Source organism: Dipodomys ordii, unplaced genomic scaffold (assembly GCF_000151885.1).
Source record: "Dipodomys ordii isolate 6190 unplaced genomic scaffold, Dord_2.0 Scaffold150, whole genome shotgun sequence".
NCBI classification, from domain to species: Eukaryota; Metazoa; Chordata; class Mammalia; order Rodentia; family Heteromyidae; genus Dipodomys; species Dipodomys ordii.
This window is the reverse complement of record NW_012267366.1, coordinates 4,186,156-4,208,042: the sequence shown is the minus strand read 5'-3', so window position 1 is coordinate 4,208,042 and position 21,887 is coordinate 4,186,156. Positions and strand designations below refer to the sequence as shown.

The following is a 21,887-nucleotide window of genomic DNA, read 5'->3' as shown; positions in this document are numbered from 1 at the left end:
AACTGGATGGTGCTGGCTCACTGCTGCATCCATAGGGAACTGCTCCCTTTGTCAGAAAATAATTTTTCCCAAAGTGTGGTTCAGGGGTGGCCTGTGGTTAATATCTTGCTGATATCAGGATATAAAAACTCAGCCACCCTGCTTCAACTCTGGAAATTCTGAGAAGTTCATCCCAATTCTAAAGCTCCCTGTTGGATTGACTTAAGCCTATATTGTAACTACATTATCAGTTAGCTTCTTTCTTCCCCAGTTCTGCTTTCTTTCACTTCAATACTATCTCTAAAGAGCACACTGCAACATACCATCTACTTGCAACTGCCCATCTTGGAGCTCCATCTGAGACAGGAATATCACAGAGAAGAGTTCTGCACTTGTATGAATATCAGTTGTGATGCATTGATTCCAAATGAAGAAGTATTTGGGAAACTGGGAAGGGCCCCAGTTATTGTCAGTGATGTTTACCATTTCTTACAATGTCTGACAGGAGCACACGCCCAGAAGATGCCTTATTTAGTGATGGTGTTGTAATTGTTCCAGCACAGGCTTGGTAGGGGCGAGGTTGCATTGTTCTTCATGTTGGCTTGGTGTTTTTAGTGGATGACTGCAGGCCGGGGCATTCTCCATGCAGAAATGCCTTGTTCAGAGGAGCCAGCCCACGGCTTACAACTGTGGGTTAATTTGAGAAGCTCAGAGAAGATGGTGGCACCTCAGTACCAGGAATTGAAGAGTGAAGAAATCCCTAAACCTAGTAAGGATGGGGTAACAATTGCTGTCATTTCTGGAGAAGCGCTGGGAATAAAGGTAAGCCATGTTCTCGTGTGTCTGTGACTAGTGAATTGGGCTGGGACGTAAGGCTGGTCCCATTGCCTAGTTAGTTCTTACTGAGTTTATCATATTTTGTGTCTAAGGGATAGACACAGAGTAAGGACATCCTAAGGGAAGCTAGAATTTGTTTGCTACACAAAATAGGACAATTAGAAGAAATCATACTTCTATAAAGAGTCAGCTTGAAAAGCAGTTTTTAGGGTATATCTTAATATATATGCCTTCATTTAGCCCTCATTTCTTTCACTTACATTTTGTTTGTTTGCTTGCTTGCTACTGCACTACCTTTAAGAAGCAAACACAAGACAAAGATGAAATCTGTTCCATAAAGATTTATGCCCCAGTTAGTAAGGAAAGCACACAACTACATTAGAGAAAAGTATCTTTTAAAAAATATTAACTGGATCACTGGGTATTGGCAGCTCATGCCTATAATCCTAGCTGCTTGGAAGCTGAGAATGGGAGGATCATAGTTTGAGGCTAGTGCAGGCAGGAAAACTTATGAGTATGTGTAGCTACTTTGCTCTTTTCCCAGTGTACTGCCAGCCCTTGAAACTACTTTAAATACTGCCAAGTAAAGTTTTATTTTTAATGTGCACTCATAAGTATAATGACCTCTCAATTCATTGCATGGTTAACAGATTAGTTATGAGTATTGGTTTGAATTAAGCAGTTTTTTCTTTTTTAAATATTTATTTATTTGTTTGTTTGTTTATTTATTTTTGTTGGTTGTGGGGCTTGAACTCAATTCTTTGGCTCAAGGCTAGCACTCTACCGCTTCAGCCACAGCGCCACCTCCAGTTTTCTGGTGGTTCATTGGAGATAAGAATCTCACAGTTTCCTAACTGGGCTAACCATGACCCTCGGATCTCAGCCTCCTGAGTAGCTAGGATTCCAAGAGTGAGCCACAAGTAGCCAGCTAAGTAGTTTTTCTTTACCCTACGTTATTACCACAATTTTTTACCACACATAGGTGTGTGTATGTGTTACTTTGCTTTCTTTCTAGTATGCACAGAAATAAGAAAAAAAGTCAGTTTACTCCCTCTTAACATGTCTGATGGTAGTATACCTCTCAACAGTGTTTTTTCAATTGGAAATGACCTTGTTGTGTGTTTATGTGACCTGTTTTACTTTGTCAAGCCTTGAACATGCCCTTTCCAGCTGTTTGTGAAGTTTCCTCCCCTTCAGCCTGCAGAATACAGTTTTAAGATCCCATGATGCCAATCTTTCAGTGTAAGACAAAAGGACATCATTGGCTGTGCCATCAGGCAAAGAGGTGTAAGGGACACTGAATTAATGCAGATGCCAAGCTGCCCCTCCCTTACCTAATGCTTTTTCATTACATTCCTAGGACTTTAGCGTTCTAGAGACATGTCTTCCGGGTATGAAATACAGAGGTGGGTGGTAGAGGGCAAGAAGTTCTCCTGTCAATCAAAGCACAGACTTCATCCAGTTGTATAGATTGGAATTGTCTATAAGATTTCATTTAGAAAAAGAATTTCTCTGACTACAGCAGAAAAAAAAAGGAAATCAGACCAGTGATTTAATCATAGATAAGCATAGCAAGCTCTCTCACAAATCCTTTAGAGTTTACAACCGCTTTCCATTTCTAGAAAACACAAGGCATTTTTAAGGCTTAAGAAGTTCCACTTATAGGCAGAAGGACATTTTAAAGGACTTTTTTTTTATGTCAGTCATGGGGCCTGAACTCTGGGCCTGGGTGCTGTCCCTCAGCTCTTCAGCTCAAGGCTAACACTCTATCACTTGAGCCACAGTGCCACTTCCTGCTTTTTCTGCTTATGTGGTGCTGAAGAATCAAACCCAGGGCCTCATGCATGGAAGGCCAACACTCTACTACTAAGCCACCTTACCAGCCCTAAAGCACTTCTAAGCAGCAAGAGTATATGCTATTGTTATTGCAATTACAACCAAAGATTAGAGGTAAATGTCCTGGTAGCCAATGACTTCTATTATTTCTTTTTGTCAAGTGCAATCTCTGAGGAAACAATATCTTTATATGTTTATTACTATCAATTAGTTGTACAAGGGCATTTCCTATGTGCACACGATGCACCTTGCTCAGACTCACCTCTCCATCACTCATCCTCTCAAACCAGTCTCAACAAGCTTCATGTACTGTGTAGATCTAGCTGTTATTATTTTAAAATATAATTTTATTGTTTTTATTAAGGTGTTGTATAAAGGGGTTAGCATTTCAGTTATTGTTATTTGTGTTTACTTGGGAAGGACTTGGGCTGAACTTTATGTTGGTTATGTATGCGAAAGGGATTTGTGATTTTTGGTAGGATAATTAACCTGCTCTGAAAGGGCGAGGATACGAGTGTAAAGTCACTGGAGAGGTGTAATGACTTGTTGTGGGTTTGACAAGAGACACTGTTTTGTACATCTGAAGCCTTAATATCTTCTCACCAAGAAATGACTCAATCATAAAAGATCTAGATGTACTGGAGGTTGTTTTTTTTTTATTTTTATTTTTGGGTCCGGTCGTAGGGCCTGAACTCTGGGCCTGGGCGCTGTCCCTCAGCTCTTCAGCTCTAGGCTAGCGCTCTACCACTTGAGCCACAGCACCATTTCCGGCTTTTTTCTTTTTACTTATGTGGTGCTGAGGAATCGAACCCAGGGCCTCATGCATGCAAGGCAAGCGCTCTACCACTGAGCCACCTTCCCAGCCCCGGTTGTTTTGTTTTTAAATCAGGATGATCATTTTAAGTTACATTATGAAGTGTAGTCTAGCGACCACTCTTTGTAAATAGGCATGACTTCCAAGACAAAGAGGTGTATCTATCTTGAGGAAGTTCATCTGGGTGTGTATAGAAGATGTTAAGCTTTTGACCAATCTTATTTGATATCTTTTGACTTCAGTTCCTTCTTCCACAAAAACAATGAGGGGTTTTGGTGTAAGTTGCTATAGGCTTTACTCATAGCAATTAAAAAAATGTATTTCTAAAGATGGATGTATCCCTACTTTCCAGGTTGCCTATGTCTATGCATTTTATTTAGCCCTTGCAAAGCCTTAAGTAACATTCTTCCAGGACAACATAGTCTAAAAGTGAAGGCTGGAAGGGGAGAAGAGAAAAATGGGATAGTTCAAATAGTTGCTGTCACTTTTAGAAGGTCATGATCACATGTTTATTTCATGAGAGTATGCAATTCTCCAAACCCCATTCCATCCTTATCAGTCAGCCAATCAGCTATATTTATTGCGAGTTTTCTGGAACACAATTCCTTTCCCCTTCCCAAAAAATTATCCCTCTACTTGCCTCCCACTGCTCTAAATTCTATTATGTCAGAAGCAAAGGTTGAGGAGGCTTCAGCCCCATTGGGGTCAGAGAAAGGCAATGTGGAGCCAGATGGCCTGGGTTCAAGGCCAGCTCTACTACTGACTCATCTTGGAGAACTCACTTTCACTAGCCAGGCTTCAGTTTTTGATTCTGCAAAGTGGAGATGACTCCAGAGACCTAACTTGGAGAGTATTTGGGCAGATTACATTGATTAATATATGTAAACTACTTACAACAGTGCTTGGCTCAGAGTAAGCCCTGTATAAGTGGGCGCCATTATTTTTTCCTTTCCAAAGCTTTAGGCAGTGTTCATGTGGCCTACAGAAATAACATAAAGAATCTTCCTTTTAGTTAGATGTAAAATGCCTTGGGATATGACAAATTATGTAGGATTCTAGATATACCCAGAGATTGAAAGGGTATACTCAGGAGACAAACACAGGGGTGCAATGCCTAAGTGCCTCTTCATATTTATATAAAATAGTATACATACTGAAATGAACTCCAAAATATGGAAACAAAAGAATTTTTTATTTTTTATTTTATTAATTTTTGATGGTTCTGTCTTCTTTACCTTATATATGGTGTATTTACATGTATATCTTCTGGGGGGGGAGGACACAGAACTCAAGGGAAAAAAGAGTGAAAAAGTGCAGTAGTGGAGCTCACTGGACACTGATGGAAGTGAACTCTGTAACTCGTGGGTGGAGACTGGAGGGAGGGACTGGGAGAGAGTGAGGGAACAGAAGACACTGTACGAAAGGGAATGTGCTCATTACCTGACTCATGCAATTGTAACCCCTCTGTATCTCACCTCTAAAATAACAATAAACTAAATTAATTAAAAAAGAATCTTCTTGTTGGGTAGAGTAGGTATTCATATATTGAATGATGACTACATTTTTTAACACTTGGTTTCCAAAGGAGATTGCTGAGCATCTCATGTAATTGACTCATCATTTTTGCATTCTATCTATTTCTCCATATTGTGGGTAACATGACTTGTGGGATTCTATCCTGTGCACTTTAAATGGAGCTCATGCTCTCTCTCCTGCCTTCCTGGCTTCCTTTGTTCCCTTGATGATATGCCTCCTCCTTAAAGAGCTTTCTCTTTCCCAAGCTCTGAAACAATAGTTTTCCAAAATAGCACTTAAAAAAAACCTATTACAAGGAAAAATGTAGATGGAAGGAGGGAGAATCAGGGAGGGGTGACTGGTCAATATGTTCTGTACTCATTATAAAATGGACATGTTAGTTTTTACCCCCACTTGAAGATTTAATAATTATATCTAAAAACCAGTGGCATAATCTGACATGGTGGCTCATGCCTGTAATTCTAGTTACTCAGGAGGCTAAGATTTGAGGATCATGATTCAAAGCCGCCCAGGCCAGAAATTCCATGAGACACTTTTTTTTCTCCTTCCAGTCCTGGAGCTTCAACTCTAGGTGGGCATGCTGTTCCTGAGAGTCTTTGTGCTCAAAGCTAGTGCTTTGCCACTTGAGCCACAGTTCCACTTCGACCTTTTTCTGAGGAGTTTATGGGAGATAAGAGTGCCATGGACTTCCTAGCCTGGGCTGGCTTTGAACCGTGATTCTTAGATCTCAGCCTCCTGAGGAGGTAAGATGAGAGGCCTGAGCTACCAGCTCCCAGCCCATGAGACTCATCTCCAATTAACCCCCAGAAAACTGGAACTGGAGCTGTGGTTCAAAGTGGTAGAGTGCTAGCTAGCCTTGAGGGACAGTGCCCAGGCCTTGAGTTCAAGCCCCATGACTGACCAAAAAAAAGCAAAACAAAACCAGTGGAATATGCTTTTTTTTTTGCCATTTCAGTAGTCCTACAAGTTCATGGTTGAGCTCAAAAAATATGACAAATATTCTTCTGATGCAGAAGCTGATTGGAGCAGTTGGCCTCTGACAAAGAGTCAAGAGACAGCTTCCAGCTGTCCCAGAGAACAAACAAAGGCACAATAAAGATTGCTCAGGAAGGAATCCTCCCTTCCAAAAGCCTCTCTCTGTTCATTCATTTTATTTGTAAATCAGTGTTCTATAATAGATTAGCAAATATATGGCTAGAGATCTGTAGATATTTAACAAACATTCCTTTTCAAAAAGTTTGAGATGTTTCCATATTTAAGTTCAACCAGACAAGGAAACAATCCAACTAAATATTACAATAAAAATAAATAGAAACAAATGAAGAACCTAAAATTAGTGTATAAAGATATAAACAATATAACTAAATGTAGAAAACATTTATTTTAAGAGATTCAAGTTATAGTTCTCTGGTTATACATATATATATATATGTATATTTTTAGTGAGTTATAGTCTAAAGACTAAAAATGGCACCAATTTAGACCTCACCGTAATTTTATTGTTAGTGTGGTATAATAATTTGATGACATTATTATCTATATTTTGAAGTAAAAGGAATGCTATTTTAAGCATTAGGATTTTCAGTGTAAAAAATAGGTTATAAATATAGCAGATGTAAAAGTTAAGCACTGAGTAGGTATTAAAAAATGTGCAGTATCACTGTAAGGAAGTTTCTGGAACCCTTATGTAATTTGTTAATCTTGTGAATCTAAAACATAGTTTTGTTTAGAGACAAAGTCTCAATATGTAGTCTAGGCTGGCCTCGAACTCAACCTTCCTGCCTCTGTTTCTAAATGATTCTGATTGTGTGGATGGAGGGAAGGAAAGAAAGAAAATAGGAAAAGGATCATGTCTTACAGTGGCTAGTAGTCTGAGTGAAACTGCAAACCATTTGGGAGTGATGATGGAGGACTTGTCCAAGTGTAATTTTTGTCTTTTGCCATCCATTGTGTTAACTTGAAGCATTCATTAGTGAGACCAAAGGAGGATATTCTTAGGAGAGGATCACAAAAGCTCAATAGCTGTGTGCATATGTTCATATAAAATAATGCTTATCAAAATGAACTCCAAGAAAGAGAAACTATATTTTTTGTTATTTTGCTTTGTTTTTTTTAATTTTTCCCTCCTTTGTTGCTGTTTTTGATTTCTGTACCTTTTGTCTTGTATATACGTTTATCTGTTTGGGGGGAATCTAAGGGAGAGCACAGTAATGGAGGGACAAGGGATGAATAAATGCAACAGTGATACATTCTAGATACTGTGTTGAAAATGAATTATACAGTTTGTGGGAAAAGGGGTTTGGAAGGGAAAACATGGGGAGAAAATGAGAGAAGTGACACTGTTGAAAAAGATATGCACTCATTACCTGACATGTATAACTATAACCCCTCTGTACATCACCATTACAATAAAAATAACTAAGGAAGGAAATAGTGACAAAATATTGGAAGGGAGGGAGGTTCAAAACCAAGTTTGTTGATGCCTAGATTTTTTCTTATGGCTTACATGAGTGTATATTCCTGCATCCCTGTCTCAGGGTTTCAAATTTAGGTTGTGAGGTTCAGGGGGGATGGTCCCCAGCATACTGTGTGCAGTCTTGAGCTGCATGGAGTACCTGCTATAAGATCTTTCCCAAATAAGCCAGATGGCCACAGCAGATGATCCACATCATTCCCTGGACAAGTGCAAACTCTGGCTTGGATTCACTGTTCAGGGTAGGCACAAGGAAGTTATTTTTAGCAAATGAGAGGACCCCAAAGAAATGCACCCAAGCACTTCAAAGCATTTGCCATAGTTGGCACTTCATTTGCAGCTAGGAATGTTCAAATAAACAGTGGTAAAGATCAATTCAGCTGTACAAAAGGTTGCTTTTGCTCAGGGCAGCTCACTCACCCCAGAAATACCATTCTTGGTGAGCACAAAGGGTGCCAGATGTTCTTATTCCTTCAAGATGTCCTTGCTGACCTGATCACCTAGGAAGTGCGTTCCATTGGTATCGGCAAGTCCTCTTCTGCTAGTAAATGAAGAATGGACAGGTACATTTTCCTAAGCCAGAAGGTACATTCTGTACCATTCATATGTTCTTGGCCTTAGTGATAAGTATTACATATTTACAGGGAAATGTGGACTAAGAGCATAATGAAAGTTATGAAAAATAACCTAAGATGTGGCTTTCAGTAAAGGCAAGTGGGCCCTGTAGCCTACCATTGTAATCATTCATGTCTTCCAAGACTTGCATTTTTAGGATATAATTTGTCTTTCCCTAAAAACAGATTACATTTGTTTCTAATCACAGCAAAAAAACAAAGAACAGTTTCAAAGTCCTTTCATTACACTCTTGCATGTTGCACTAAAAGCTGAAGTGGATATTCAGGAGACTGAGACCTGGAGAACCATGGTTTGAAGCCAGCCTGATCTCCAATTAACCAGCAAAATACTGGATTGGAGGTATGGTTCAAGTGGTAGAGCACTATGAGAAAAAATGCTGTGCCAGGACCATGAAGTCCTGAGTTCAAGGCCCAATGCTAGCACACACATACTCAAAGGAAAAAAAAGGAATTGGATTTCACTATTTATTTTTTATCAGTGTATGTAAAGCCATGTTAATAGTTACAAATATAGTATCTTATTTTGACTAGAGACAAAATACTTGAGCAAATATAGCTTTTGAATAGTTTCACTAGACTTACACTAACTCTGATAAAGTCAGTGTCAGATACAATTCTGATTATCTGAGGCATAAGAAGTTTATGGTATGTAACAATTTTATCTCAACAATTCTACTTTTTGAGCAAGAATTCTGTTGGCAAGCTATAGATACTCCAATATAGAGGGGGTTAATGCAATTATAGTACATGTTCACATAAAATACAGTGGCAAACTCCCTTATATAATTAATACACATTATATAACCGAATGACAGGAAAGTAAAACAGGTATTGGTAGCAGTGGGTACCTCCTAATGGTGGTAGGGCAAACCAAGGTTGAATGACGGCCAATATAACTAAAATACTTTACCTGCAGGTATGAAAATAGAACAATGAGACTAGCTGAAATTGTTTCAAGAAAGGAGAAGAGGAGGGAGAGTGAAAAGGGATAAGGTTAATGGGGTACATTGCATATGTGTGTGTGTATATATATATATATATATATTACAATGAAACCCCCCATGTAAAACTAATGCATGCTATTGAAATGCAAAAAGGAAGAGAAATTTGGAAAAACTAAGAAAAAGAAAAACAGGCCTCAGGATCACATAGAGAAATGACTTGAGAGAAGGGGTAGGTGAATACAGGTGTTGCTACCCAGAAGTAAAGAAAATTTTGAGAGTCTCCTCCCTCAGACTCCTAAGTGCTGGGATTCCAAATGTTCATTGCCATACCTAGTAGGGAAATTATTTTAAAGCCTTGGCGTTTTCATCTGTATATGATGCACAGTCATTGAGTTGTTTGAGTGTTATATAGTGGGCCTAGCAACACAGAGGTACTGAATAAATAGTGCTTCCTTTCCCCCTTATTTGGTTCTCTTCCTACTCCCATATTCTGTTTTATCATAAGGGTTTACAGACATGCTTTATGGATAGCAAGTCTCTAGAACTTTTGGGGAAGTGAAAATATCTATCATCCTTTAGGGGCTTAATGGAATACAAGATTTTAAATCAGAGCTGCGTAATAAAAATTTAATGAAAACAAGATGTAATATTTCCTAGTAATTTTTTAAAAAGTAAACAGAAGCAGATACATTTTAATTTTAATTGTAATGCATTCATTTGATCTAGAAATTAAGAAAAACTCCCCTTGATTTCATTGAAGAAACACTAAGCGTATGTTTCAATCATCATATGTTTGTATATTTTCCATAGTTTCTTTTGCTATCGAGTTCTGGTTTTATGATATGATAATCTTATAGAATACAAGCAGTTATTTAAATTTTATTATATTTGTTAAGACTTACTTTATGTTTTAAAATATAATCTGTTTTGATTAAAGTTCCGTGGACTTCTAAGGAAAATATATATTCTGCAGCTGTTGAGTGGAATATTCTGTAGATGTCTGTTAAATGCATCTGATTGGTGGTATCACTTAATTTTTGTTGGCTTTTTTATGTTTAATCTCTGCTGTTAAGAATAAGAAATTGAAATGACCCACTGTTGCTGTGTTGTGGTGTGTCTGAGGTTTTATATTCAGAAGTATTTGTTTTATGAAATTGGGTGTGCCAACGTTCAGGGTGTTTGTGTATAATTGTTATCTCCTCTTGATACAGTGTTCCCTTTATCAATATGAAATGACCTTATTTGCCTTTCTAATTTTGGTTAGAATTCTGCTTTTTCATACATGACTGCAGCTATTACTACTTGCTTTCAAGCACCATTTTCTCTGAATATCTGCAATCAATTTTCACCTTTTTGCATGTGATGAATTTTTTTTTTTGTCGTGGGACCTGAATTCTGGGCCTGGGCACTGTGCCTGAGCTCTTCAGCTCAAGGCTAGCCCTCTACCACTTGAGCCACAGAGCCACTTCCTGCTTTTTTCTTTTTGCTTATGTGGTGCTGAGGAATGGAACCCAGGGCCTCAGGCATGCAAGGCAAGCGCTCTACCACTGAGCCACCTTCCCAGCCCTGATGTGTATATCTTGTGGGCCAAAACTAATGAGATTTTTTTTTAATGCATCCGATCTGCCATACTGGGTCTTTCAATAAATTTTCTTTAAATGATTTACAAAAGAGGTGCCATCTAATAAAGCAGCTCATGAATACAATGCATCTTGATCAGTATCACCCCTTCGACATTCTCTCCCCTCTTTGACCCACCCCTTCTCTTACTTTTCTTAATTTTTTGGTATATACAATTAATTCTTGACTTCATTCTCATTCATTCTGTGTCTTTTAATGGAGAAATGAGACTATCAACATTCAGAATTGTTATTGAAAGATACATAGTAATTTCTATCATGTTGTTTCTGTAATGTTGGTGTGTTTTTTTGTTTGTTAGTTTTTTTGTCAGTCTGGGGCTTCAACTCAGGGTCTTGGCACTGTCCCTGAGCTTTTTCACTCAAGACTAGTGCTCTACCGCATTTTGATCCACAGCTCCACTTGCATTTTCTGGTGGTGAATTGGATATAAGAAGCTCACAGACTTTCCTGCCCAGGCTGGCTTCATACTGTGATCCTCAGATCTCAGCTTCTTGAAGCTAGGATTACAGGCATGAGCCACGAGCACCCGGCTTCTTAAAGGATTTCTTTAAAGTATCTTCTGTCGTACTGGCCTGTGCTCACAAATTCCTTTAGTTTATTATTATTATCATGGAAGATTTTTATTTCTTCTTCAGTTATGAATGATAACTTTGTTGGACACAGTAATCAAGGTTGGCAAGTGATTTTGTTTCAGGGATCAAAGTATCACTGCATGACTTTTAGAGTTTCTGTTGACAAATTTGCTGTTATGCTAATGGTTTGTCTTTATCTCTGACTTCTTGTCATTTCCAATAGTCTGTCTTTTTCTGTACTCTTAATGTTTTAATTATAACATGGAATAGGAAGGTTCTTTCCTGGTCCTAAAAGCATTCTAAAAAGATCTTGTAGGCCTATTTTCATCTCTTTCCTAAGATTTGGGAAATTTACCGCTATTATTTTATTGAATATATTTTCTATGGCTTTAGCTTGTATCGTATTTTCTTCTGCTATGCCCAGGATTAATGAGTTTCCTATCTTAAGCATGTCTTAGCCATTTTGTTAGTTTTGTTTATACTTTTTTCAGTAATGTCTGAGTGTTCTAAATCATCTATCTTGTCTTCAACTTCAACGTTCTATCATCCACTTGTTTCAGTCTATTGTGAGATTGTCTACCTAATTTCTATTTGCCTTATTAAACTTTTATTTCCAAAATTTTAACTTGAGATTAAAAAATTTCTCTATTGAATTTCATTTTTATATCTTGCATTATGTTCTGTATTATATTTAGTTGTTTATTTGTATTCTTTTAAAATTCTTTTTTCATATCATTAATTTTAAACCAGTATGTTTTAGTGTCATCTTTGATTTAATTGATCATTCATAACCATTCTTTTGGATTCTTTTTCTGGAATTTCGTTAACTTCTCTGTTAATTACTGAGGTCCATTACTGTGGAATGGATAACTCCTGGAAGAGTTATGTTGTTTTGTTTTCTATTTCTTCTCTTTGTGCACTGAGGTTTGTAATTTTGGGGGGGTTTGTTTTGTTTTGTTGTTCAAGTCATGGGACTTGAACTCTGGGCCTGGGTGCTGTCCCTCAGCTCTTCAGCTCAAAGCGAGTGCTCTACCAGTTGAGCCACAGTGCCAATTCTGGTTTTCTGGTGGTTAGTTGGAGATAAGAGTGTCGTGGACTTTCTTGACCAGGCTGGCTCTGAACTGTGATCCTTAGATATTAGCCTCTTGAGTAGCTAGGATTATAAGCATGAGCCACCTGCACTGGGCTTGATTGGAGGTTTTATTCTCCCATATGCTTTGAATTGAAGTTGTCACAGTGTGCAGGAAGGACTAAGTTGTGTAGGATTTAAGTAGAACTTCTCACCAATGGTCTTGAGGCATGCTCAAGTGGTCTTTCTCCCCCCTCTTTCCCTTTTGAAGTGTCCTCCTTTAAAAATAATATACTTCTGTCTCATTGCTATGGAAACCTCAGTGCCTTCTTACCTCAACAAATAGCTAACTCTAGCTCTATGTACTCTATCCCCCAATGATTGGTGTGTTGCACAAAGCTTCCATTTCCTCAGTATTATAATTTGAGTGATTTTTATTATGGCAGCAAGAATTTAGAATGCCTGGTCCCATTAGATGCTTCTGAAAACCAACAATTTCTATTGTTCTATTTTCTTCTGGGCCCTCCACTTAAGTCAGAATATCAGCCCTGATTCAGATCTAAGAGAACCACTATCCACTCCCACTGTTGTAGGTGACCAAGCTAAAATCTGACCAAGCACAACATCTTTCCCAGGTTACATAGCTCATTAAGAAGGAGTCAGGGGACTTAAACTATACTCAGGAGTCCTGAATTGCGCCTCATTTTCTTAGAGCATTACCCTTTCCTTATCATACCATTCAGCCATTTTACATAGATTCAGTACACATATCTCTCCAGTTTTGGAATGCTTTAATTCACTTCCATGGAATGAATCCTCCAAATGGTTATCATTCTCTCTATTTCAGGAGAGTATATTTAAGCAAATGTTTGTACATACACATACCCTGCTGGTGTCAGAATGTCCTACAAATGATTACATATAAGAAACCTTGCATCATAGTTAAATTCCTCTGTATCATGATGTGGAAGTCTCTTGTCTGTACAACGTATCAGGCCTCACAGTTTCACGAAATTTTATCTTGGCTAAATATTTTCTCATGTGAGATCTTGATGCACTTTTCTTGTAAGAACTTGCAAAAATATCTTAGTAAATACCAAATGTGGCTAAGAGGTTAAACATGTTGCAGAACTCTGCAAGGAATATAATAGCATCAGTTATGCTTGCTGACTCAAATTTGGAACACACTGCCCATGAATTTTTGATAAGGAGAGGAAGGCTACTTGTTGGCATATTTAGGGGCCATTGTGGTTCATATACTGGTACCATTACAGGGATCTGAATGGATTATATACACAAGAGATGGATATTTTGATTTCACTGGCTCTAATTTCCCAAGAAATTAGAACATCCGTTAACTTTGGACAAGAATCCTGATTCAAAGGGAGAAGAAATCAAAGTCAGTTTCACAATGAACATGGGTCTGGTTAAATTTCATGACTGTGAGTCTTGTTAGCATCTTTCTTCTTTTCTTCCTTTTCCCTCACCTCCTATGAATGAAAGGTGAGAAGGAAGGGGAATACTGTTACTATTGATTAAACAGATGCTTGAAAAATGATATGTTAGGATAAGTTGGTTGTATCCAAAATTTCTGGTCAGCTAAGCCTGATGCTCAAGTCTGTCCACACTTCCTTATGGTTTATTCAAGTTAAAAATGTTTTCTGGCTAACTCCTACCCTACACAGAGGCAATGGCATTCTGCCCAAGAGTTCCTTGTCTTCTTTTTACGCAGCACTTCATGTATATGTCAATGTATGATTACAAGATTTATGTCCTTCCCACAGTACCTTTGGCACTGAAGATGGAAACTAATCTCTTCCACCCCTTATCAGAATTGTTTAAAGTAATCAAGAATTCAAAACTCAGAGTGCTTTGGATTGGGGACAGAAGATATTTTGTCGAGGAGGATAAGCTTCTTGTAAACAGTGAGAGTTGAAAGTTTGCTTCAAATAAGGTGGCAAATCTAATTTATATTTCCTCAATTGTAAAATCTTTAAGAGAAAGTAAACAGTATGGTTGTCCTTTGAGGGGTGGTAGAATCTAGCCGTGAATTTCTTATGCCCATGGTGTTTGTATTTTTCACCCCAAGGCACAAGCCATCATGCCCTAAGAGGAGAATGTGGAAAAGTGAGAATGGCCAGCCATATGACATACATTAAATGATTACACAAACACCTTGTAGAGTAGATATTTCCTATTAGCTGGGGCTCCTGAGCTAGTTGGATATTTGGTTTGCCCATTGAGGTTCTTGTAATTAACAGAGAAAGAAATACCTGAAATTGAGGTTCTTATAATTAACAGAAAATGAAATATCTGAAATAGAGGTTCTTGTAATTAACAGAGAAAGAAATACCTGAAATAGATCTAACTATGTATGGAAACTTCATGTCAGTAAGGAAGATTACAGTTCGTCAGTGTGTGTGTGTGTGTGCGCGCGCGCGTGTGTGTGTGTGTGTGTGTGTGTGTTTGTGTTGGTCCTGAGGCTTGAACTCAGAGTTTCATTGCTATCGCTAAACCTCTTTTGCTCTACAGTTTGTCAGTGTGTGTGTGTGTGTGTGTGTGTGTGTGTGTGTGTGTGTTGGTCCTGAGGCTTGAACTCAGAGTTTCATTGCTATCGCTAAACCTCTTTTGCTCAAAGCTAGGGCCCTACCACTTGAGCCAGAGTTTCACAGATTTTTTTGGTTAATTGGAGATAAGAGTGTCACGGATTTTCCTGCCTGGGTTGGTTTTGTACCATGATTCTCAGATCTCAGCCTCCCTGAATAGCTAGGATTACAGGTGAGCCACCAATGCCCAGATCCAATTAATGTCCTTTAAATGCAGGAATTAATAAATGAACAAAAAGTTAATTAGCTTAATGAAATATAAGTAATCTAACTAATACACATAAAGATCCTTAAAATAGTGCCTGATACGTACTAAGCCCTTAATATATCTAACAATTATTATTCTCATATTAATAATTCTTAATATTGTTTGTTATATTAATAAACCACCCAAACAAATAATGAAAAGATTTTATGACTATAATTTATGATTTTTCTATTAACTAATATTTAAAAAATAAGATAATCAACATTTTGGTGAGATAGATATTTTTAATAGGTCGATACCAAATGATCTACTTGGAATCAATTTGAATAAAAACATGCCACTTAGTATAAGAAGTGGTCAAACTAACCAAGCTCATGCCTAAATGGCTCAGGCTGAGATCTGAGGATCATGGTTCAAACCAGGCTTGGTAGGAAGGCCCATGCGATTCTCATATCCTATTAACCACCAAAAAAGGCTGAAAATGGAGGCATGGCTCAAGTGGTTGAGCACAAGCCTTGAGCAAAAATGCTCAGAGACAGCATCCAGGTCTTAAGTTCAAGACACGAAAAAAGTGATTAAACTAATGATTTGTTCAAAAATAAATACTCTTAGATACTGATGGTTGAAATATTGGCATTTGTACTCTGGGAGGTAGTGGCTTTAAACTTTTCATTTCAGGTTAATTTCTTTTCTTCCCCTCCCCCCACTTTACAAAAGGTGTTAGGTGTTTTTCCCCCTTTTTCACTTTTTTCTTGTCAGCATTTAATTCTTCCTTCTATGTTTAAGACAAAGAGATTAAGTGAAAAGGAAAAGATGTAAGGAGTTGCTAAAATGCCCTGTGGTGTAACAAAATGATAAAGACTAGGAAAAGCAGTGACTAGCAACAGACATTTTCAGCAAAACTGTTGTTTTGATTATGTATACAAATGTGCTTTTGGCTACATTGTCTAGACCTTTAGACCCATAATTTCACTGTAAAGGAAATGACTAGAAATGTGGTCAGAGATTTACATGTAATACTTGTCATCACGTTAGCAATGATGTGCCCCCATGAAACCCATAGAACATAATATGTGACGTTAGAAGGATGGCTGGACAGAAGGGTCAGAGGCTAGGAACAGATAGAAATGGTTTCTGTGTTTATAGGATGTTGAGTATGGCACTCCTGGTACAGTTATTAGTAATTTGCTTAAGCACATATTATACTATGATTGAAAATGAGTGCATTTCCTGAAAACTCACTAAATCACAGTTTGTGAAATCATTCCTCCCCACTCCCACATGTGAGAAAATATGTATTACACCCTGACATGAGACACTAAATCACTGCCAGTTGTTTTCAGGGAAGAATGAGCTTGGCGCTAAAAGCTGATGTATGCAGGGATAGATGGGGAGCGGTGGCAAAATGAAAGCTAGTCTCTCTCACACACTTGTGTATACCCGTGTATACCAGAATACTTATGTATTCTCTTTTCTCGAGAAGACGTTTTGCAGCCATATGGCTTCCATGTGGAAGTAATTTCATCTCCTAATTAAGATCACTTTTATGAATAAAAGCAGAGGAAGGAAGTTAGCTTGACAAGGGTATCGTACCAAAAGCCAGGGTATGTGGGAAGGCTTTGAGGGACATAAGATGAAGGTAGTTGGGATATGGAAGGAAGTGGTTTTATAGACCTTATTTTGTCTTGGATATTTTGTGGTCATTATTGGAGTGGTGTCTGAGACTCATTATGTTTTGACATGTTTATAGAAGAGAGACAATGTTCCTCTGCATTTGGCAGCCCCCTAGGAAAATTTACCCTTAACCTCTTAGGAAGAGTTATATTACCTAAGTTCTAGAAGCTTCTTTTGTGTGATACTTGGACCATAAGATTTAAGCCATTGGGCTTTTCAAATGCAGGCTATTCCCTTTAAAGGAAAGTTTCACAGATATTTTGAATTGAATTGTGCAATGGGGAAGAGAAAGGAGATGAGTAGCTTTGGATTTTGTACCTCTGTAAGCATTATTAATCAGGATCAAAACAGAGCAAAGGAGAATGAAAACAATTTCATGGATGGAATTTAAATACATTAGTACTGTCTGTGCAGAAACATTTATGAAGGAATGTTTTATTACATGGGCAATTTATTGTAGTTCTTTGGATTACAATAGCTAACTTTTAACCAAAAAAGATGTTTGGTTAAGTTCTGATTACAACTTGAATATCAATCAATAGTTTAATCTCATATATAACAATAAACAAAACAGAACACAGGAAAAAATAGGCCTAGTGGTGATTTTCTTCTTGCTAGAAAATCAGCAGTGTGTGATAGAAAAATTAATCTAGATTTGCTCAAAGTGCATCTGAGTGTTATCACCTTTGACTTAAATGAGTGTAATTTACATTAACCATTTCATCAGCGTTGGCATGGAAAATCAAAATTAGTAGAAACAAAGCCTAGCTGCTTTTCAAAGAATAATCCATATAGATGTGTACACACATTCACCTACATACACTCACGAGAACAGCTTCCACTTGAATTTTATCTCAGTATACAATAATTGAAGTGCAGTACTATATATTAAGAGTTGGTTATCGAATGTTGAAAGCCTTTGAAACACAAAAAGATCACTTGTTAATCAGAATTGTTGGATACTAGACTTGTCAGAACACAGCTCAAAATGAGTTAAAATTTTTCTCATCCCTCTTTATACTGTAAGGATGGATTTGACACTATCTTTTTTTTTTTTTGGGTCCGGTCGTGGGGCCTGAACTCTAGGCCTGGGCGCTCAACCACTTGAGCCACAGCACCACTTCCGGTTTTTTTCTTTTTGCTTATGTGGTGCTGAGGAATTAAACCCAGGGCCTCATGCATGCAAGGCAAGTGCTCTACCACTGGCCACCTTCCCAGCCCCATGGATTGGACACTTTCTAATGTCTCTCATTATTTTCTGTTCAAGTTTTTCAAATGAATTCGTAAAATGGGTACAGGATTCTCTGTGTGTTTGCCTGCGTGTAGGTGTGTACAGATGCATGTGTGTCCATGTCATTATAGTCTTAGAGGGGTAGATGATCATTTTTTTGGATAACAGTGATTAAGTTACAAGCTAAAGGCAGGAAGAGCAGTAGAAAAGGAAGAGGACAAGATTGGTGAGTGGAATTGAGGACAAGAATAGAATCCATCAGACATTGGCTGCCTGCTAATTCCCCGCAGCTCTAGAAGCCCACGCTTCCTCCAGCCACGTGCTCCCTTCTCTAGAGCTCTAGGCTGAGAAACCAGAAGAGAATTTTAAAAATTAGAGTTGTAGATGAACACATTAATTTTATGAGTCAGAACTTCAAACCAAACATAGCCAAAAATATCCACAAGTCTCCCCACAAGAGTCTCAGATGTGTGAACTAAACCCAGAAGAAGGAAGATAAGGGCCAGCCAGTCACCAGAAGGAGAATTAAGGAGATCAAATAGTCCTGGTTTCCACTTCAAGATTATTTCTTATGTCCACATTCTGGGAGACTACTAATAAAAATGAAGCTGAGCACTTTCTTGTGATTAATGTCGTTGCTATAGTCAGAGCTACTGAATCTGCCACAGAGGTAAGAGGTTGGGAAACATGTAAGCCAAACAGGAATCATTTGTCTGCAAGAGCTCAATATTTCCCAAACAGCAAAGTCATCTGATACTATGGGAAGTTTACCCTTGATCTTTTTCAGAGGTAACATTAGAAGTTTTCATCAGATGAAAGCAATCTCTTTCCAGATGGTGCTTTAAACACACCTAATGATCCTAGAGAATCAGATCCTGTGTCCCTCATGTGCTGTCCTTGGTTCATGTATGCTTCAAATCCTTGAGATTGATTGTGAATCTTTGGCCTCAGGTTGAACTGATGGTACAGGTTCTTCTGGTTTCATTTATGTATTCACAGGAGGATTGGTTTTTCTAGTCTTTGAAGCTGTAGCTTGACATTCTATGCCATGTAAACCCATGTACCAGAACATCTTATTACCAAAATCTTCCATAGGAAGAGTTCCTTTGAGAGTCAACATTATTTATAATTCTAATTTAACATACAGACACACACTTGGACCACACCAGGTTTACTTATTCTGAAAACAAATATTTTGATCATATATGTGAATATGTTGATGAATATCTTATATAGCTAGTCAATAGATGCATGATTCGACACAAGATTTTCCATGATGAAACATAATTCAGTAAAAAAAAAAATTGGAACTTGTCACTGGGTGCCAGTGGCTCATACCTGCAATCTTAACTAGTCAGGAGGATGAGATATAAGGATCGTCATTCAAAGCCAGCCTGGGCAGGAAAAGTCCATGGGACTTTTTATCTCCAGTTAACCACAAAAAGCTGGAAGTGGAGCTGTGGATCACATAATAGAGTGCTAGCCTTGAGCAACAGAAGCTTAGGGACAGCGCCCAGACCCTGAGTTCAAGCCCTAGGACCAGAAAAAAAAAAGGATCTTCTACTCTGTGATTGACACTTTGGGTTGGCTCAGGGACTCAATGACAAAGAGAGATAGAAATGTCCCTGTCTTCATGGTGTTTACATAATAGTGTTTCTCTACAAAATCATGTCCTTATCAAGGATAATGAACAACTCTTGTCTCTGGATATTTTTGTCTATTTATGTTTCTGATGTAAGGCTTTTATTAAAATATGGTATAAATATGGAAAATGCACAAATCGTTTGTACCTCTCAGAGAGTTTTCACCAAGTGTATACACACATGAAACCAGCAGCCTGACCAAGCAACAGAATGTTACCAGATTCCCTCAAAACAACTTTATAATTAATTTCATGTTCCCAAAGTAACTGCTTTTCTGACTTCTGATACCCTAGCTCAATTTTGTCCTGCTCTGAATTTTGCAGAAAATAAAATTGCCTTTATTGCTCAGTATAATGCTTATGAGATTCCTCTGAGTTGTTAACGTAATTGGTTTACTTTCCTTGCCATATACTATTCATCTGGAAATGTGTATTATATTTCATTTGTCTCTTCTACTGTTATAGACAATTAGGACATTTTCAATTCATGGCTATTATCCACAAGTTCTACTTCAAATTCTTGTATATGTCTTCAGGCAAGCATTCTGTTGGGAATACACTTAACAGTTGGATTATTGGGTCAAAGGTTATGCATATATTCATTTGCAGTACATACGACCAAAAAAGTTTTTTCTAATTATTTACACCAATTTAGAGTCTCACCAGCAGTGTATGAAAGTTCTTGCTACTCTATATTCTTGCAAGCCCAATGTTCCATGCTTCCATTTTCATAGTCAATTTTTTGTTTTATTTTTAAATACTTTTATTATCTTCAAGTATTTGTACAAGGAGTTGCCATTTAACAACTAGTTTATGAATACAATGCATCTTGATCAGAGTCACCCCTGTCAACATTGTCATCTATCCATCCCTCCCCTACCTCCCCCCCTTCCCTCACTCTTCTTAATTTTGTAAGAGAGCCACTGGGGCTTTGTGATAAACAATGAGACATAGAGTTTATAGCAACAGTGTTAATCCCTTGGATTTTGATCGGGATGACATTATATTGAATTACAAGCTCTGCTTAACTGTGGCTGGACTCAAAGCCACTGTTTACAGTGGAAAATCCTGCAGAGGCTGTCTTTGTTCTGTTTGGAGTTGGGGCTTTTGCAAGCCAGCAATGACAGACCACGTTTGGTTTTTTGTTTTTGTGGGTTTTGTATTTGTTTTCCAAGAGGGTCAAGTGAGAAGTAGATATAGACAGGCCACTTTTTTGAGTTTCAAAATGAAAATGGGCTTTATGAGTGCTGGGAGAAGAAATAGCCATTTGGATGTGAGATAACCTACAAGGTCAAGTGTAAGAGCCACTTATATGTCAAGTGTGAGGTGAAGCAGCTGCTGGCCAATAGAATATTAACTTTGGGCCCATCTAAAGAAATGGCTATAGGGAACTCACTGCCATCCTGAAATTGCCTTGTTCAACCATTTTGTAAAGCTAAGGGGAACTTCAAATATCCAGGATCCAGACCCAGGAACTTCAACTATCCAGACCTGAGGCTATTGCAGAAGGGCCCAGCTGAAGTAAAGAAACCTTATCCTGGCAGAGTACTAGTGGATTGGTGGCTCACACCTATAATCCTAGCTGCTCAAGAGGCTGAGATCCTGAAGATTGTGGTTCAAAGCCAACTCTGGCATTTTCAATTTGCCATCAAAAAGCCAGAAGTGGAGCTGTGGCTCAAGAACAGCACCTAGGCCCTGAGTTTAAGCCACACTATCAGCACCAAAATACCCCACAAAAACAAAACCAGCACAACAAAAAGCCCAACCCTATTCTTACAAAAATGCTGATGGTTTTCTTTTTCTGTTTTCAGTCTAAGGTTTATACTCGCACACCAACCTTATATTTGGACTTCAAATTGGACCAAGGAGCAAAGCATTCTCAACCCATTCCTAAAGGTATGACAAGTTCCGGAATGTAGTAATCATGTAATGTGGAAAAGATGAAAACAAACCAACAAAAATGCCACACACAAAAAAACAAGGGACCACTATCTTGGGCACGTGATTGTTTCCAAACAGCACAAATTTCTAGTAACTTTATGTTTGAGTATGTTTAAATTAGTAAATACAGCTGGGGTCTGTCAAGAAAATCAGGAATTCATAGAACACAGAGCCTGACTTTTGGGGCCATATTTCTATTTACTAGTGCAAACGCTAAGGTGCAAAAGATTTCTTTCTGGCTCAAGGCCAC

General features: G+C 38.1%; 1 protein-coding gene across 2 annotated transcripts in view; it reads left to right on the top strand.

The window, feature by feature from the left end:
- The window catches only part of Pir (pirin (iron-binding nuclear protein)), a 72,082-nt gene that overhangs the window by 22,243 nt on the left and 27,952 nt on the right, over positions 1 to 21,887 (top strand). For both annotated transcript variants that reach the window (XM_013032123.1, XM_013032121.1), the window contains exons 5-6: positions 595 to 801; positions 21,508 to 21,592. In XM_013032123.1, the coding sequence (XP_012887577.1) occupies positions 595 to 801; positions 21,508 to 21,592 (292 nt within the window). The remainder of the gene's footprint in view (positions 1 to 594; positions 802 to 21,507; positions 21,593 to 21,887) is intronic.